Raw genomic sequence first — 17,357 nt, 5'->3', positions numbered from 1 at the left:
TAAAAAGGATACAGTTAGCACTCAATTCAAACATATTACTTCCAACAACGTTCTTTTTAAATGAGATTTTCATAAAACTGCCTACAACAATTGTAAAGTAATACCTTACTATAAGTTAAAGACCATTGTGTAAAGCTATTTGGTCAATATTTACATAAGGCAGTACAAAAGCTTATTCAGCTACTATCTTAGTATTTTGCTGCTTGACAGATGTAGGAAAGGACAGATACATACAAAATCTATTTCTCTATTTTGCAGCACTGTAACTGAAATATTAATTTGAGTACAGGAACAGCACATGAGTATCTCTGATAACAGATGCACTACATAAAGATATTACACTTTCAGCATAGCATTTCCTTGCCACTTTTCAATTTAATAATTTGATTTTATTCTTCAAAAGATGTCATTCATATGAATACAAGTTTCAGAATTTGACAGGCCTATGCACTAAAAATCCCCTATGTTTTAAGACACAAAATCACTACCTTGTTTGAAAGAAACTTAAGAAATTGCTTTCCAAGGAAGACACACAACAATCTATTTCCATGGCCTAAATGAAATCGGAAATGAAATCAAGTCTGCTCTTCCAGCAATAGTAAAAATAGCAAAATTTTCTGCTAAAAAAGCCAGGAAATTAGTAAAAAATATTTTACAATATTTATTCTAGGACTGATCTAATGTATTGGCATGACTAGTGAACATAGATATAGTAAAAGTTATGTTAATTTGAAGTAAAAAAACAGAGAAAAAAATCCTTATGTAATGAAAAAGGATCAAGCTGATGGAAAAGAGTTCATTTATAGGAATCTTACCTTTAAACATTAACTCTTACCTATATGATCCTTTATTAATAAATAAGGGGTTAAATATGAGCATATGTATATTACTTTAGCATCTCTTTCAAAGAATAAAAAGATAGGGGGTTTATGTTCCTGCTTCCTGCAAGACTTCAAGTTACAGAATCAGGCCTATCATTTTCTGCACCTTGGCATCCATATAAAAGCCAACTATTCACTGATAACAGTATTGTTTTTCACTTCCTTTTCCTCTCTCTCTCCCCCCCCGCCCCCTTTAAAGTAATTTTCATTGACTTTATGTACTTCTTTATTATTAAACAGAAACACACAGGGATGTCTCAGGGTCACCTATGCCAGCTCTGCTGCGATTACAGGAAACTGATAAACTGAGATAAGCTCAACTAATTCTTCCAGATACTTGTCAAAGCTGTAGAGAAATGCAAAATTAAATAATAATAAAAAAAAATCAAACACCAAATATTTCTAACAAATTCTATGGGAAAGGTATGTTACACACTGCAGTTTCATTCTTGTTTTGAGTTTGCTAGGAAGATACAAGTCTTTGTTGTGAGGGAGCTTTGTAGAGAGCTCAGTTGCTACAATAACACTGGGAAAACATCATAAAGAAGATACATGATCTTAAAGGTCTTTTCCAACCTGAATGATTCTGTGATTCTAAGATTAGTGCTGCAGATTGTGTTAAACAAAATCACCCCCCCTTAAAACAAAAGGACCCTATGCACTGAGATACAGGATATCTGTGTTTCAACAAGCCCACCCCAATCTGGGGGGAACACGTGTTTTTTTTCAAGAATATGGATGGTGAATTCCTTCACCAGTTCTTAGAATACCCTGAGAGATCTGATTACTGAAAAACAAAAGGATTCAATGATAATATGGATACAAAATAATGAATACTAATGGAGACTAGAATCCTTGCTGAAAAAAATAATTTACATTGACATGAATGAGAACATGATCAGCTATTTTTTTCCCCTTTCCCATCTAAATACAAATGAAACATGCTATAACTTGAAAGTAAGAGGAAAAAGCGTGAGTGATTAATTACAACAAAACACATGAAATGAACATGAAATGGTAGGATTTCCACACGTATGAATATCTGTTCCCTTTAGTACTTGTAATGGAACATCACCACTTTGCATTTGCAAAAAAAAACCAACCACCCCAGAAACACAAAACACAACCCACAAAAGGAAATTCCAAACAATACAGAATAACTCGTCTGTTACCATAAAATTAGCATTACGCTGAACCAAGTAGGAAAAAAAAAAGGCAAACTTGATGAAAATCTAGTTTGATTTGAATGTAACATCACATTTGAAGGCATTACTGACATAACAGAATACTCAAATATGAGAAAATAACGTGAAGCTAAACTAAAATAACTGCATTCAAGAAGTGCCAACTGGCACTCAGAAAATAGTTACAAGTTGGGAATAAAAGAATGGGGCACATTAATCACTATTATGTAAGCAGGAGTGCAATCAAGGATCAAATTTAATGGCAAACAAGGAATAAACCCACCAACCCATCTGGTCAACATTTCAGTGCTCAATTAATTAGCCAGATGCTCAGCACTTGGCTCATAATCCCACCGTCCTGTGTATTTCTAGGTTTTTTTTATTTTCAAAGCTCTCAACATAAAACTAACAAACGGAAAAATGGCTACTTTGGGCCATGCTGTCTGTCAGTATTGCTCTGTATTTAAGAGTTCTTCTGTTGTTACTTAGTAGACTTTTATTTAAAACTTTAATTAGCATCTGGGATTCAAAATGAAGAATGAAGAATTATAAAGGATACCAGCAGGCCATAACCAATATTACAAACTATCGAGCAATCAGCTTAATCTTCTATCTTTATAGAGAATGCTGAATCCAGAAGGTTTTATGCACCATTGCGTGATAACATAACATTAAAAGAAACTTTCTGAGTTCTGTACATGTTATCTTGATATAACTTAAGGTTAAATTAGCAGGCATGGCTGCTAGCAGACAACTGCCTGTAACATTACACTACTAGTATGATCTCTGGCATAAGATTTGGTGCAGAACAAATAGCACACTCCCACACATTGCCTAGCTGCAGCCTGAGAATTCACACAATTATGGCACCATTCTCATGCAGCAACTTGGACATGGCCATCCTGTTCCACAGATAAAGTAAAAGCAATCAAAGCCATACTGTGCCAGGTGGCTTCAGGGTCAGAGAACTATCTACAGCTCATTTTATTTACTATATAAATCTAACACAAAAGACAGTACAATATGCATAGGAGTAAAAGTCATGAGATACCAATTGACCAGCAGTGGTCAAGAAACAAGATACAAATGGCATGAAGTGCTTTGGGAAACTGACACAAGCAGATTTAAGGATGCAATTTACAAAGAGAATAATATAATGACTTTCAGTTTCCAGGAATAACATGTCTAATGCTACATCAGATTTGCCACTAATTAACTTTGCTGCTACTACTACTACTAGAAACACACTGCAGAGGAAATTGCATCCAATTGCTACTTAGGTGCAAAGAGTTCTTTCCAGAACTGATACAGAAATGAAAATAGTGATAAAATTTTGTGTAACAGCTGCTTTAATCTAGCTTGCACTGCACCAAAGGGATAGAAAAAGGCCAGGAAGAGTGCATTTACACTGGAGCTCTGCAAAAGTATCCTCTGCACTATCAAGGAATACATTCACTTCCAAGTCCTACTAGAAAACTCTTCTACAGATTTCTCAAGTTTTGAGGAAGTTCAGACTTGCTTCTGTAGCTATACTTAGTTTCGCTGACTCACATTGCAGTCTTTTATCTATCATCCAGGAGTAGAGGCAAAATAAAAATTCCAGATAAATCTTAGCATGTAAGTATCACTATGAACATTGAGTCTTGGATACTTAAATAATACTTACTACAATATTTGTAACTGTGGATGAAATACAATGCTGTCGCATTGCATGACAACACTTGTTAACGACACAGCTGTCTACATGATTTTCTTTCATGTTTGACAGAGAATAAGAATTTTGATTACATAAATTTCAGATGATTGATTAAATGTAACTAAGAAAAAGAATTACATTATGAATTTCATGCTCTTGGACTCTAGACTCTATAATGCATATTTCATGACTCAATACAATCTGTTAGCATTCTCAATGTTAAAAAAAAAGATTCTGCAGTTCTTTTTCAGAGGTCTATGTTCAGCAAAAGGCAGGCTGAAATGACCATTCCAATAATTACACAGGAAAATAAAATAAAAAAGGGAATCATACTCCTTATAACAATCACACCTTTGTACTGCTTAAAAGAAAAACCTGGTTTACAGATATAAAAAAAAAATTGCCTTCAATTTGTATCTTAACTCTTCTTATGAAAAGGTTCTAACACACTGTTTTTATAAGCTAGGTACTGCAATGAATTTTCCATGTTGCAATATAATGAACATAGAAGAAAATTACTTCTGAAATCCAGTTCTCTAAATTCCTCATATAGTCATCAAGTATGGTAAACTTAACCCTTGGTGAAAGAGCAATGAACTTACAGGCACTATTTTTCAGAGAATTAAAAAAATTATTTACCTCCAACATGTGTTCTCCCTGCTGCTCTCGATCTAGTTTTCTAGACGTAGTTGTAATTAGACCTGTAAATATAAAAGAATAATTAATCAGATCCTTCAAGAAAATAATGTGAATGAAGGTTAGGTTAAACCAGTAGTTACTGATATACAAAATCACAATTTCTTCTTAGGTGGTCTCCCCTATTTTTGCAGAAGTTATGTTTTCATTAAGGGAAAGGGGGTGAGAAGTTTGCTTAAAAACCATGAGAATATTCTTTGCAATCTGAAAGCTAAACTGTTGCAGCCCTTAAGACAGATGCAGTTCAATTTTCAACATATCTGTGCACGTCATGCTTCTAACAGGAGTAATGTATGTAATTCTCTCAGAAGAAGTCTTGCTTTCAGCGGGTACTCCTTATTCAGAGGGTGCTTACAGACATTATTTGAATAATTATTAATCTCTTCAGGAGAAATATATATTTGCGTTTTTAGCAACAAGAACAGAAAAAGGAGGACGTGAAGAGATGCATCAATGGTGGTAACCAAAGAAATTTGTATTTGTTGGCTTGATTTGGCAAAGTTGTGAATGCTCCTGGGGCTGTTCAAGAGCCTCGGGTGATATGGTTTAGTGTGAGGTGTCCCTGCCCATTGCAGGGGGTTGGAACTAGATAATCTTAAGGTCCTTTCCAACCCTAACTATTCTATGATTCTATGATTCTATCACAAGGAGTCAGTTGCTGTTGGCAATAGCAGACAAGTTTTTAATGCATAATGTTAGATTTTGCTGCAAGAGCCTGATACACCTTAGATGCAAGACTAGGAAGGAGTGATGACTTTTGCTTTAAATGAAGAAATTAAAAGATTATGAAGTGACAAAATGACAGTGAAATATAAATACAAAAGGATGCTATTTAAATTAATTCTCCCTAACAGTAGGTTCAAAATTTTAACTATTTAGTTTCATGAAAAATAAACTCAGTCAACTCAATTACAGTTGAATGGCTTGCTATGGTATGGCTTAACTGTGCCATGAATGCAGACGCACGAGGTAACTCAAGTTTCTTTGCTGCACAAAAGCCATTAACTTGTTTGCAGACACAAGTTGGCCCCACAAACACTACTGTGGTGTTCACATTAGATTGAGCTGTGATAGTAAATCCTGCTAGATCTAACTTGGCTTTTCATGGAGCAGACAACAAGATTTGGATTCACACAGCATAAATCACTACTGGCCAACGCATCCCATATTCTCAAAAATTCAGCATATATAAGATACAGAAGATGATGTAATGTCATGAGACCTTTTATCCAACTATTCCAGTTACAGTGACAAGAAAGCACTGCTATCTCAATCCTTAATTGTCAAACTGAAAAACAGGGAAGCAATTACCCAATTAAGCCCAAATTAGAGATGAAAACAAGGCTACATACTTCATGTTCCTGCTTCTAACTATACTGTAACCTTTATTAATAAGACCTCTTATAAGTAAAATTAAAATCCACTCTTAAAGTTTTCAAGGTTGATTTGCTTTAGTAAAAAAGCTGTCAGTTTTGTCCCACAGCTGATAAAAACCAGAGTGTATAAGTCAGAACAGCAATAAAGATTTTCAATTTTACCTAAAAGAGAAAGGCCAATGGAAGCAGTATTGTATACCACCAGTGCATAGCTACTCAGTGCTCCTGTCAAAATACAGTTGTAGTCTGCATAAAAAACAACAGCCTGTACTAAATAGATGAATAAAACCTATATAAGGCAATATTACAGCTGTTAAATGTTCAAACAACTATTATTCAAGAAATAGTACAAATAATGGCTGTACAATTATGGTCAAATCTGCCCTTGTTCTTCCAGCAGTCTGGTTTGCCATTGTATCAAATCCATTATATACCTGATATTGTAGACATAAAGACCTATTATCTTCTCCTACTTTATCTTTTTATGCTTTTATAGCACATAGAAAATATGTATGTTATTGTTAAGATACATTCTTTTGGTATTATAAAGCAATTGTCCCTAATTACAAAGAAAATGAGAATGAAAATTAAAGCAAACCCCAGCCAAACCTGTTTCATTAGTACTGTCAATTTAGCAAGGGAGGGGAGAGTGGGGACAAAAAAAAATGATGCTGCAAGTCTGAAGTAACCTCCTTGAGGTAACAGCTTCCCATAGGGATTACAGAGCTGTGAACAATGACAACTGAAAATATTTATTGTCACATATTCTAAGCAAAGCTTTCTCCTAATTTCCTGTCTGAGCTTGGTCAAGCCATACGTTTTCTTTTCACAGGCTCTATGGGAAAAAGCACAGAACTGTTAATTGGAAGTGAACAAATGGCAGAGCCGATACCTTGTCTGCTGCCCTTGAGCAAAGGGACTTGTAGGCAACTTCAAGAAACACAAGCTCTCGTCAGTTTTCTATTGAGAACCTCTGGAGAAAACCAGTACAAGCCCTCCAATGAAGCATTAAACCTGAGAATCATCACAGTTGCAAGGGAAAAGGGTAAATTTCAGCATAGCCACTAAAGGAGTTGGCTACTTAATAGGTGGGTTAAGGATGGGGAAGGTCTCAAAAAGCACAAGAATAATAAAGTAATTCCAGCAGAAATATCTCATTATGCCTGAATTTCTATGAATAGTCAATATTCAGTCTATATGCTCTGACAATATTAGACTCTATCTCTCACAGCAGAAGCAAGTAAAGAATTGCTAACGCATGAGAGCAGGAAGACGGGACCTTTCAAGTTTCTTATCCATTTTTTCCCTGATTAAAAGCCATTAGGACTGAAGCCACCACTAATAAATGCCAACTAATACTCCGGGAAAAGAAATAAGCAAAAAATGCTTTTGCTGCAAGCACTCCAGACATTATTCTATCCTGTACTGGCTACTCAACATATTACAATTTATTAAAGGAAATCTAATTCCAGACATATTTTCTTGTTAATGAAGCCAGTCAATACAGCTCAGATGAATAAGCAGAAAAACACCCAGTAAGAACAAGATATATATATATATATATACTCTGATCTGTTAAAACTTCCAGACTTTCAACAAAGCACACCACACTGTTAAAACACTTCAGACCAATAACAGAAGGGTTTAGTCTTCACCATATATTTCCTGTATATTCAGCAGAAACTAATGCCAACAAAGGAAATGTAACACTTCTAGATTTAGAATCATATACACATGCATGCCATTCTTTTTATTTAACTCTTTACTGCTAGCCACTTTACTAAGTGAAAATTTAGCTTCAATAAAATATTTCACTACAGCTTGAGTGTAAAAGGTTTGATTATGGCAATCACTAAGGTTTTCAATTTTTTCCAAGTTTTTCCTGTATTATAAGATGTTTAATGCTGCACTGAGATTTCATCAGTTGTTAAAGAGCTTTCCTGAATTAAGGCCATGGTAATAAGGTCTAGTGCTCTTATGCAGCATGGTCTTTGTGACTGCCCATTAAAAGGGTTGCAGAGAATCTTTGGACCTAATGTAAGTTAGCTCCCAGGAACACTGCTCTTTCTACTGAAAACAAAAGTTCTTCAATTTCTTAGACTGAACTCCACTCTTTTCTGTAACAGTTCAGAGGTGTCCTTGCTGTGCTACTTCCTCTACAAAAACAAATGAATAACCACACCTCTCCATACACCACATCCTCATAGAAGTAACAAGTAAAAGATAATTTCAATTAATCTCTGAAGAAGTCTGTAACATAATCAGTTCTGATAATCTTATTATGAAGTAGGGAGAATCTGCTCACTGCTGAATGAGAAAAATGACAGTGTGTGTGAGAAACAACAGGCCTCTGTGACAAAGCATTCAGTTTTGAAGCAAAACTCACACACAGAGCACCATTTTGCAGTCATATTTTCATATTTTCCTCCTGCCTCCTTTTACCCAGCTCCCTTTCCTCCCTCTCCACAAGACCAACAGGAACAATGAACTCCAGTAAGTCACACCACTATTATTCCACCTGGAAATCAATGCACACTATGGCAAGATGGGTCAAGCACCCTCAGGAAAACAAGAGTTTATAACAAACAACTTCTAAGATAATGATGAGCAAATGGTATCTCTAGTGAATTGGTGCAATTTTTCTATTCAGCAATGTTTCAAAACTCACCTTATTGGAAACTTTTTCATAGCAGCAGCTTAGCAATTTAAAGAGCTTGGATAAACCACAGCTGTTCTGCCTCACTAGCTGTAGAGGTACTATAATGAGCTGAAACTAACTGTAAACATCCATAACAAAGCAAACCAAACTCATCAGGTAACAAATACGATTGTATTCTCTCTTCCTTCCTCTTTTGAGTTTACATTCTGGGGATATCTGCTGCCTATTTGAGGTCTATTGAAAAAATCAAACTGTATTCAAACAAAATTTACTTTAAATTTCTATTTTAAACAGTATTAAAACAAATAGACAAAAATACCACTACAGGATTCAATTACATAAATATAAATTAAAACTGCTACACTTGGAATACAAAATAGCACAAAGGAGCTGACGTTAGCAGGGATTTATTTTATCCCATATAAGCTTTCATCTCAGTGCTCTGTTACATCATGTTACTTACCTCTGCATCTGAAAAACAGCACATCAACAACAACTTTCACACAATGCCATCTCTTAAAAAAAACCCCACAGAACATTAAATGAGCACTATGTTATGAATGTTAACATTAATTCCATGCTGTTAGCTATCTTTATGGCATGGATGATCCCAGTGATGAAAGAAGTAGCATCAGAAAAAGTGGTCTTTGCAAGCGGAGGAAGGCTCAAAATTTTTGTCATACTGTGTATACATCATGCATTCCCTACTACAGGTATACCTACAAACATTTGTGTTTTCAAAACTGTACACAGACTTTCCAACTTGAGATGATGAAAGTTCTGGAGCTGGATAGGAGTTTGGCTGTTAGCCAGGGCTAACCCACCATGATCCAAAAAACTAAAGCAGATGCGAAGTCTACTAAGCTGCCTCCAGTGAGTGAACAAAAAAGCTTGATTTGTATAATGCAACACTATTTGAATTGTAGTGTATGAAAAGAAAGTTTCTCTGTTCAGTGAGTGCACTGGCACTGAAGGAAATATGGAAAGCAGCTACAACATTTTTTATCACCAAGTTCAAAAGATAAAAGACACTGGAACTAAATATAAGGGAGGTCACATTTTGTTGATAAGATTTTTGTCTTCTATGTTGAACACAAACCATAACCAGTCAGCAGAAATATTTTCTCTGGACAGCATTAGTGCAAATCAGTTTAAAGCTTTAATCAGTTCGCTTACAATGTATTATTATTCAGGCTCTCATTCCACCCACTTCAACCTCAAAAAAAGACACATTTCTAATGAATGTTAGAAATAATATCTTGGTATTTTCTTTACAAGGTCTTAATATATAAATCAGTGTAAGAGTTGAAGGACCTACGGATTTTAAATTCACATGTGGCTGTAATAATCTAGTTTGACAATTGCATAATATGACCCTAAAGCACAGGGCAAATTACCACTCACATCCTGTAAGTCGAAGACCAGTTATGTCTCTTCAAGTGATAAAAATGCTGTCATGCCACAAGGCAGGATTTCCTACTAATCATCCTCACTTAAGAAATAGTGTATTATATCCAATTCAAGACAGCTTTCCCTCTAGACAGAGGAATATATCTTTGGTCTGAGATGAAGTTCACTAGAATTAGCAGTTTCCTGCTCAAGAAAGTACTTCCTGTAAGCAAGCCATGTCTTAGACATCCCTGGTAACAGAGTATCAAGTCTACTGTTGGGAAGATCTCTATGACTTTGTTTTAAACTGCTCTCAATATCTCCAAATAAGGACAAAATGATTGATAAGCACAGTAATCCATGATTGTTTCATCACTGCCACAGGAAGATGAATTTTTTTTAGTCATCTTTCAATTAATTTCATGTTAACTATGATTTACACCTCACCTACTTCATAAACAGTGACCACCAGAAAAGGCCCTTGTTTGCTTTCTAAGGATACTCAGATAAGCCTTTTGGCAAGACTACAGTCAAATCTTGTCTTCTGTGTAAGCCAAGCCAAGGCTTCACAACTGAAGCAAATAAACAAGTTATTAAAAACAGATCAATGAAAAGTAATAGCAGGCGGATTTAAGAACAGGTTTCAGCTTTGCAGCTGACAAAATATAAATTCTATGTCTTACAGTCGTGTATAGATTATGATTATAAGCTAGACAGTGTGCCACTGTAATATGCTGCCATGAAGGCAAGCTGCTGAATTAAAAACCAAACAAGATCATAGTCCTAACCAGCTATCATACTGGATAAAGTATACAATAAGGGAACTGAACAACTTTGGTTTATAAAGTCCTAAAGTTAGCTCCTTAGCAATTTGACTTGCTTTTCATTCCTAAACTCTTACTTGTCCTAAGCACTTCTATAGCTTTCAATAAAACCAGCAACAGAACTGTCACCAGTAATTTTGAAGTGCTGAAAATATGATTATAAACATATACTCTCTGAAGAAACTAACAGGATGCTTTATAAGCACATTAACTGACTCTTCTGTTCAAATAAAACATTTAAAAGCAATCATTTCCATTCTTTCAATAAAGACCTCAAAAACGGTACCACATTTCAAGAGAAACTGAAAGTCTAGGTTCTTTTTTCCACTCTTAGATGAATACTCCATCCACTAGCTAAAGAGTTATTTTGCTGTTTGCTTGTTCTCTTGGGCCTCGTGAATCTTACCTTTTTTTGCTATACAGCTGTTCAGGTAGAACAAAGATCACTTCTGCCTAACACAGCTTACAGCTTGTGGCTTAGCAGGCTTTTTTAGGCAGTTTAAATCCACTTTGGGGGGCTAAAGGAGTAGTTTTTGCTTCACATACGAACATTCTTATCAGGATATTTTACCAAAAAAAATGAGTTACAACACCCTATAAATAGATAAGTTTTAGAAAAATCTTAAAGGGAAACATACTTCAGTACACTGCACTGAAATCAGTGTTCCCTTTCTGTTAAGTATAGCATGATTGCCCTCAACTAGTATAGTCTTTCACAGTTTCTGGGCCTTTCCCCTTCAATTCCCATCTGCAACAATCCAGTCAAAAGTCAGACACTTCCACAACATACAGGCACCTAGGTAAACTCCAAACTGAATGGTCTAAAATGCTTTATAGGACTGCACACTGTAATTGTTCTTCGGCCACCTTTTTCTTAGAGACACTTCTTTATTTCTGTTTCAAATGCTGATGCACATCCTCTGGATTTCATTCACAAAAACATTTTTGGCACATTTATCCCAGTGAATAAATGCCCTGCCCTTTGAACAGTATGAAAAGTGAAGTAATAACCGAGATCTCAGTTGTACCCAGGTTAGGACCACAGCAAGCAAGGAATACCCGGTCTAGTGCATAGGGGTAGGCTTGTGTCAATACATCGGAAATACTGAATTTATTGAAATATAGTAATATCAGTGTTTATGAGTGTGTTACTTGTTGCCAAAAGAGATCATAAGTTTTGCATATAAGGTTAAAAAGTAAGCTACTTAACCCTCCTATATCACACCACGAATCACCACGTTAATCAGTAACCAGGTAATTTAACTATTCAATCCTGCCAGTACAAAATAAAAGCACAAGGTGTGTATGTGAAATTAAGTGTCACTTCCCTTAACTATTTTAATAGCTACAAAGACCTGGAATTTGCTTATCAGAGTACTCTTTAACCATTTTAGTGATTACAAGCAGGGAGCAAAGACAAGCAACCTACCGAAGATTATTAATATATGGTATAAGGAGGAAAAACTCTTTACACAAACAACTAATTATCCAATCCAATAAACACTGTAGAGCTTCAATTTCAACTAGATTTCAAATGACATATGAAATCTGTGCTTAGTGACACATAATTACATGAAAACTGCTCAAATATAAAAGTAAATATTGTACTTTTGTATAATTAGCCATGTAGTAAATTATTTTCAGCCTGTATTTATTAAGACAGTGATATAATTGCTTCTGCCATAATTCTTTTACAAGTAGAACTATTTGGTGAATAATGAAAATGAGTATATAAATAATCACACATCCCTAAATAGCTATACTAGAAAAATAAACCAAAGCCTAAAATCCTACATTCTGAATGCTTCAAAGCATTTAGGATGTGTCCATTCTCACTGTCAAGCATATCCTTTTGGTAGTTTGTTTCTCTCATATATAACAAGATAAAAACCAGAACTGTATGTCATAAGCAGTGTAAGATGAAAATACAAAAAAATAGCACTTAATGCATAACTAAAAAATAGTTAAAAAATTTGAATAGAAAATTAAACAATAAAAATCCAAGTGCAATTAGTGAAACTAGTAAGTGATGATAAATGGCCTGTCAAATGAACTTTGATCTTGCTATCAACAGAGAACTACAAATTTTTGTTATTTCTTTGCTTACCTTGCAAAACTACTCTTACCTTCAGCACTCTCTGGTATACTAAAGCCACACCAATTCAAAGCTCAAATGCCTTTGATAATTAACTCTTTTAAGTAACCTGATCTTCATCACTTGCTTTATTACCTCATTTTGAGACATACCATCTTCAATAATTAAGTACAGAATTACTGCCACAGTCTCACACCATCTTGAAAGATCTTTATAAACCTGACATAATCTTATTGCACTTATAGTGCCTGAACAAAGGAAGAAAACCCATGCTCCTTTCTAAACTTAGCTTTTTTTTCTTGAACAAAGAAAATGCATTTTTCAGATTATAGTAACCAGCACTGAGTTGTTAATATGTTTTAAACAAAAATATGATCAGTTGAGAGAAGCATTTAAAACCAATTATTGAATGATTGAAGTTAGTTTTGAGGTCACTTCCTCTGCTAAGAAGTTTTGTAATTTCATGATTAGTCTCCTGCAAAACTGTTGCAACAAACACGTGGATCAAAGAAGATTGAAAATTTCACAAAGAAAGAACGTATGTAGTCTTTTGAATTTACTCTGCAAATAAAGCTATTTAATTGGCAGCTATTGTCTCTGAAACACAACGTAGCTAAACAAATTCTGAACTTCTTGCATTGTGTTAACTGAATGTATTCATCAACAAGCAGATTTTTTTAGCAGCGATAACCATCAAGTCAAAGTTTACATGTGCTGCAACAATACCTCAGTCCACAAATAACCTAAACTTTACAACAGAGACTGAAAAAGGTATTACAGTAAGTCAAGAATACATGATTTATAAGAGAAATATGAGAGCAGATTTCCATGTTGGCTATTATCTTGATGTCAAAATTACTCTTATACAATTCAACTGTTTTTACTAAGACTGTTTTAGCAACAAAACAGTGGTTTGGTTGCAATTATGGCATATAACTGACAGCACTGGTTAAGAAGAACTGTAAGTAACGAGAAATTAGTGAACTCCTTATGGCATTTAATAAAATTCTACAAACAGAAAAATATTATGAGGAAGAGTAAAATGTTTTGATAGTATCTGAATATTTTTGAGGGGGCAAAGTATGAAAACAACTTTTAAATTTTTTTTTTATAAACAACAGTGATAGGTTTTAAGTGAAATACGAAATTTAAAAAGTGTAGTTAAAATTTCCTAGTATTTCGCCTATTACTGTAAGAAAACAGTCCCCAAATAACATTACATTTTAAAATATAAAACTGTGAAAAATATTTAATTAATTAAGAACAGATATGAAAACTAGCTAACTACCTGTTATTGACAAAATCCATTCCCTCCGAATTTTGAAGACACGGCTTATGAATGGGGGAAATTCACCTTCCAAATATGTATCGATGGATTTTCTGTGTATCTATGGTTTATTTATTTTACTATTTGGTTTTTCTTAGTTCAAACAATGAGAATTTCCTTAAGAAAGCTCACCAGTTTCAAGAGATAGTCGGTCTCTCTTTGCCAACTTTAGAACTGATGATCCAATTTGAAAATACAGACTTTTAACTTTCAAAATGTAGACAAATTCAAGAATGTGTCTCCTTAAAAAGCCAACAAACAGAACTGCATCTCTGTTGCTGAAATACATAAAGTTTTTCAAAGCTCTTGAAGGACTTCAGAATCACATAAATATATGATTTGGCACAGGCTTTTCCAACGTGTATCACAGCAGTGACACTGGATGGAAAGGTTTTTATCTCAAAGCAACTGGGGCAGGAACTAAGAGTAGCATAGAATCATAGAATGGTTTGAGTTGGAAGGGAATAATAGAATAGTTAGGGTTGGAAAGGACCTCAAGATCATCTAGTTCCAACCCCCCTGCCACGGGCAGGGACACCTCACACTAAATCATGTCACCCAAGGCTTTGTCCAACCTGGCCTTGAACACTGCCAGGGATGGAGCATTCACTACCTCCCTGGGCAACCCATTCCAGTGCCTCACCACCCTAGCATAAAGAATTTCTTCCTCACATCCAATCTAAACTTCCCCTGTTTAAGTTTTAACCCATTACCCCTTGTCCTGTCACTACAGACCCTAATGAACAGTCCATCTTCAGCATCCCTGTAGCTCCCCTTCAGATACTGGAAGGCTGCTATGAGGTCTCCACACAGCCTTATCTTCTCCAGGCTAAACAGCTCCAACTTTCTCGGCCTGTCTTCATACAGGAGGTGCTCCAGTCTCCTGATCATCCTCATGGCCCTCCTCTGGACTTGTTCCAACAGTTCCATGTCCTTTTTATGCTGAGGACACCAGAACTGCACACAATACTCCACATGAGGTTTCACGTGAACAGAGTAGAGGGGCAGGATCACCTTCGACCTGCTGGTCACAAACCTTTTGATGCATCCCACAATACAGTTGGCTTACTGGGCTGCAAGCGCACACTGCTGGCTCACGTTATTTTCTCATTGACTAACACCACCAAGTCCTTCTCCGCAGGACTACCATGAATTTCCTTTTTGCCCAACCTGTAGCTGTGCCTGGGATTGCTCTGACCCAGGTGTAGGACCTTGCACTTGGCATGGTTAAACTTCATGAGGTTGGCATCAGCCCACCTCACAAGCATGTCAAGGTCCCTCTGGATGGCATTCTTTCCCTCTAATATATCAACTGAACCACACAGCTTGGTGTCATAGCAAACTTGCTGAGGGTGCACACAATCCCACTCTCCATGTCATTGACAAAGATGTTGAACAAGACACGTCCCAACACCAATCCCTGAGGGACACCACTCATTACTGGTCTCTAGCCAGACAATGAACCATTGACCACAACTCTTTTTGTGTGGCCATCCAGCCAGTTCTTTATCCACTGAGTGGTCCACCTATCAAACTGATGTCTCTCTAGAGACAAAGATGTCATGTGGGGCAGTGTCGAATGCTTTCCATTCCCACCTGCCACATGCAGGGACACCTTCCACTCAACCCCCCATCCAATCTGCCCCTGGTAACACATCCAGGGATAGAGAATCCATACTTCTCTGGGCAGCCTGTTCCAGTGTCTCACCACCCTTATAGTAAATAATTCTTTCTAATATCTGATCTAAATGTCCCCTCTGTCAGTTTAAAGCCATTCCCCCTTGTCCTGTCACTATATGCCCTTGTAAAACATTCCTCCATAGATTTCTTGTGGGCCCCCTTTAAGTAGTGGAAGACTACTTGGTGTAAGGTCTCCCTGGAGACTTCTCCCAGCTGAACAAGTCCAACTTTCTCAATTTGTTTTCACAGAAGAGATGCTCCAGCCCCCTGATCATCTTCATGGTCCTCCTCCAGACCCAACTGGAGCAGGTCCACATCCCTCTTGTGTTGGGGGCCCAGAGCTGGATGCAGTACTCCGTGTGGAGTCCCATTACAGTGGAGTAGAGGGGAGAATCACCTCCCTCCTGTGACCCTGCCAGTCACATTCCTTCTGAGGCAGCCCAGCATGCCAGAAAAAAAAAAAACATTATATGATCTAGCACTATGAATAAAAACAACACTTTCTTTGTTTGGGTTTGTGTATATACATCTGAACCCTGAAATGTTAGTTTCTAAACATGAATTTGGAGATTTATACAATGACGCTTTCCTTCTCCTCCTTCCCCCCCCCCCCTTTTTTTTTTCTTCTTTTTATTTAATCACAGAATATTTTGGGTTGGAAGGCACCTCAGAGATCACCCAGTTCCAAACTGCCTGCCATCTGCAGGGACACCTTCCACTAGACCAGACTGCTCAAAGCACGATCCAGCCTGACCTTGAACAATTTCAGGGATGGGGCATCCACAGCTTCTCTGGACAAGCTGTTCCGGTATCTCACCACCCTCACAGTGAAGAACTTCCTAATATCTAATCTAAATCTTCCCTAAATTGCATATTATTTTCTACAATTACAAGGCACAATACTAACGGAAATCTAGAATGCACTGCAGTCGTTTTAACTACCGCTTTAAAGGACTTCTGTAACTGAACAGTATGTAAGGACCTCCATGCAACACTCATGACAGAGATCACATAAACTGCTGTCAAAGGCCTTGTCTCCCCTCTTAGAAAAGCTGAAGAAGAGTTTTATAGCTGACTCCTAGTTAGCCCTCAGCTGTGACTCCACAGTTGCTGTAGAACTATTATTTTTGCTGGGATTGATCTTTTATTTTCTCCACTTGCAAGTCAAGCCAAGCTCAATCTGAATTATGGCACTAATTTGAAGTAACCTTCTCTTGATTAATTCCCTATTAATACTAGCATTATAGTGTTGTTATGTACAAAAATTATCTAGGAAAGACATATCTTTGAAAGCCTGTGTGAAGACAGTACTATGCAAGTGACTGATGACCATCTCTTCCCTGTTTAGAATTATCATTTCACATGCTATATATGCTTCACCTCAAAAAAAACATATGCTACAGAGGGAGTCTGTCACCATCATAATTTCTACATCAGAATATGGGAAAATGGAAAGAGAACCTTCTTTTAAACTCCTGCATTACAACACAGATCATGCAGAGCATGACCTTAAGTTTTTATGCAGTTCAGGGACAGAAAAAGGAGAAAAG

At 36.3% G+C, this 17,357-nt stretch overlaps 1 protein-coding gene across 1 annotated transcript in view; it reads right to left on the bottom strand.

The window, feature by feature from the left end:
* FAT1 (FAT atypical cadherin 1) overlaps window positions 1–17,357 on the bottom strand; it is a 110,190-nt gene that overhangs the window by 47,378 nt on the left and 45,455 nt on the right. Inside the window, exon 4 of the mRNA XM_034065048.1 lies at window positions 4,401–4,462. Coding sequence (XP_033920939.1) covers window positions 4,401–4,462 — 62 coding nt within the window. The remainder of the gene's footprint in view (window positions 1–4,400; window positions 4,463–17,357) is intronic.

Source organism: Melopsittacus undulatus, chromosome 7 (genome assembly GCF_012275295.1).
Source record: "Melopsittacus undulatus isolate bMelUnd1 chromosome 7, bMelUnd1.mat.Z, whole genome shotgun sequence".
Taxonomy (NCBI): domain Eukaryota; kingdom Metazoa; phylum Chordata; class Aves; order Psittaciformes; family Psittaculidae; genus Melopsittacus; species Melopsittacus undulatus.
This window is presented reverse-complemented; position numbering and strand designations above follow the sequence as displayed.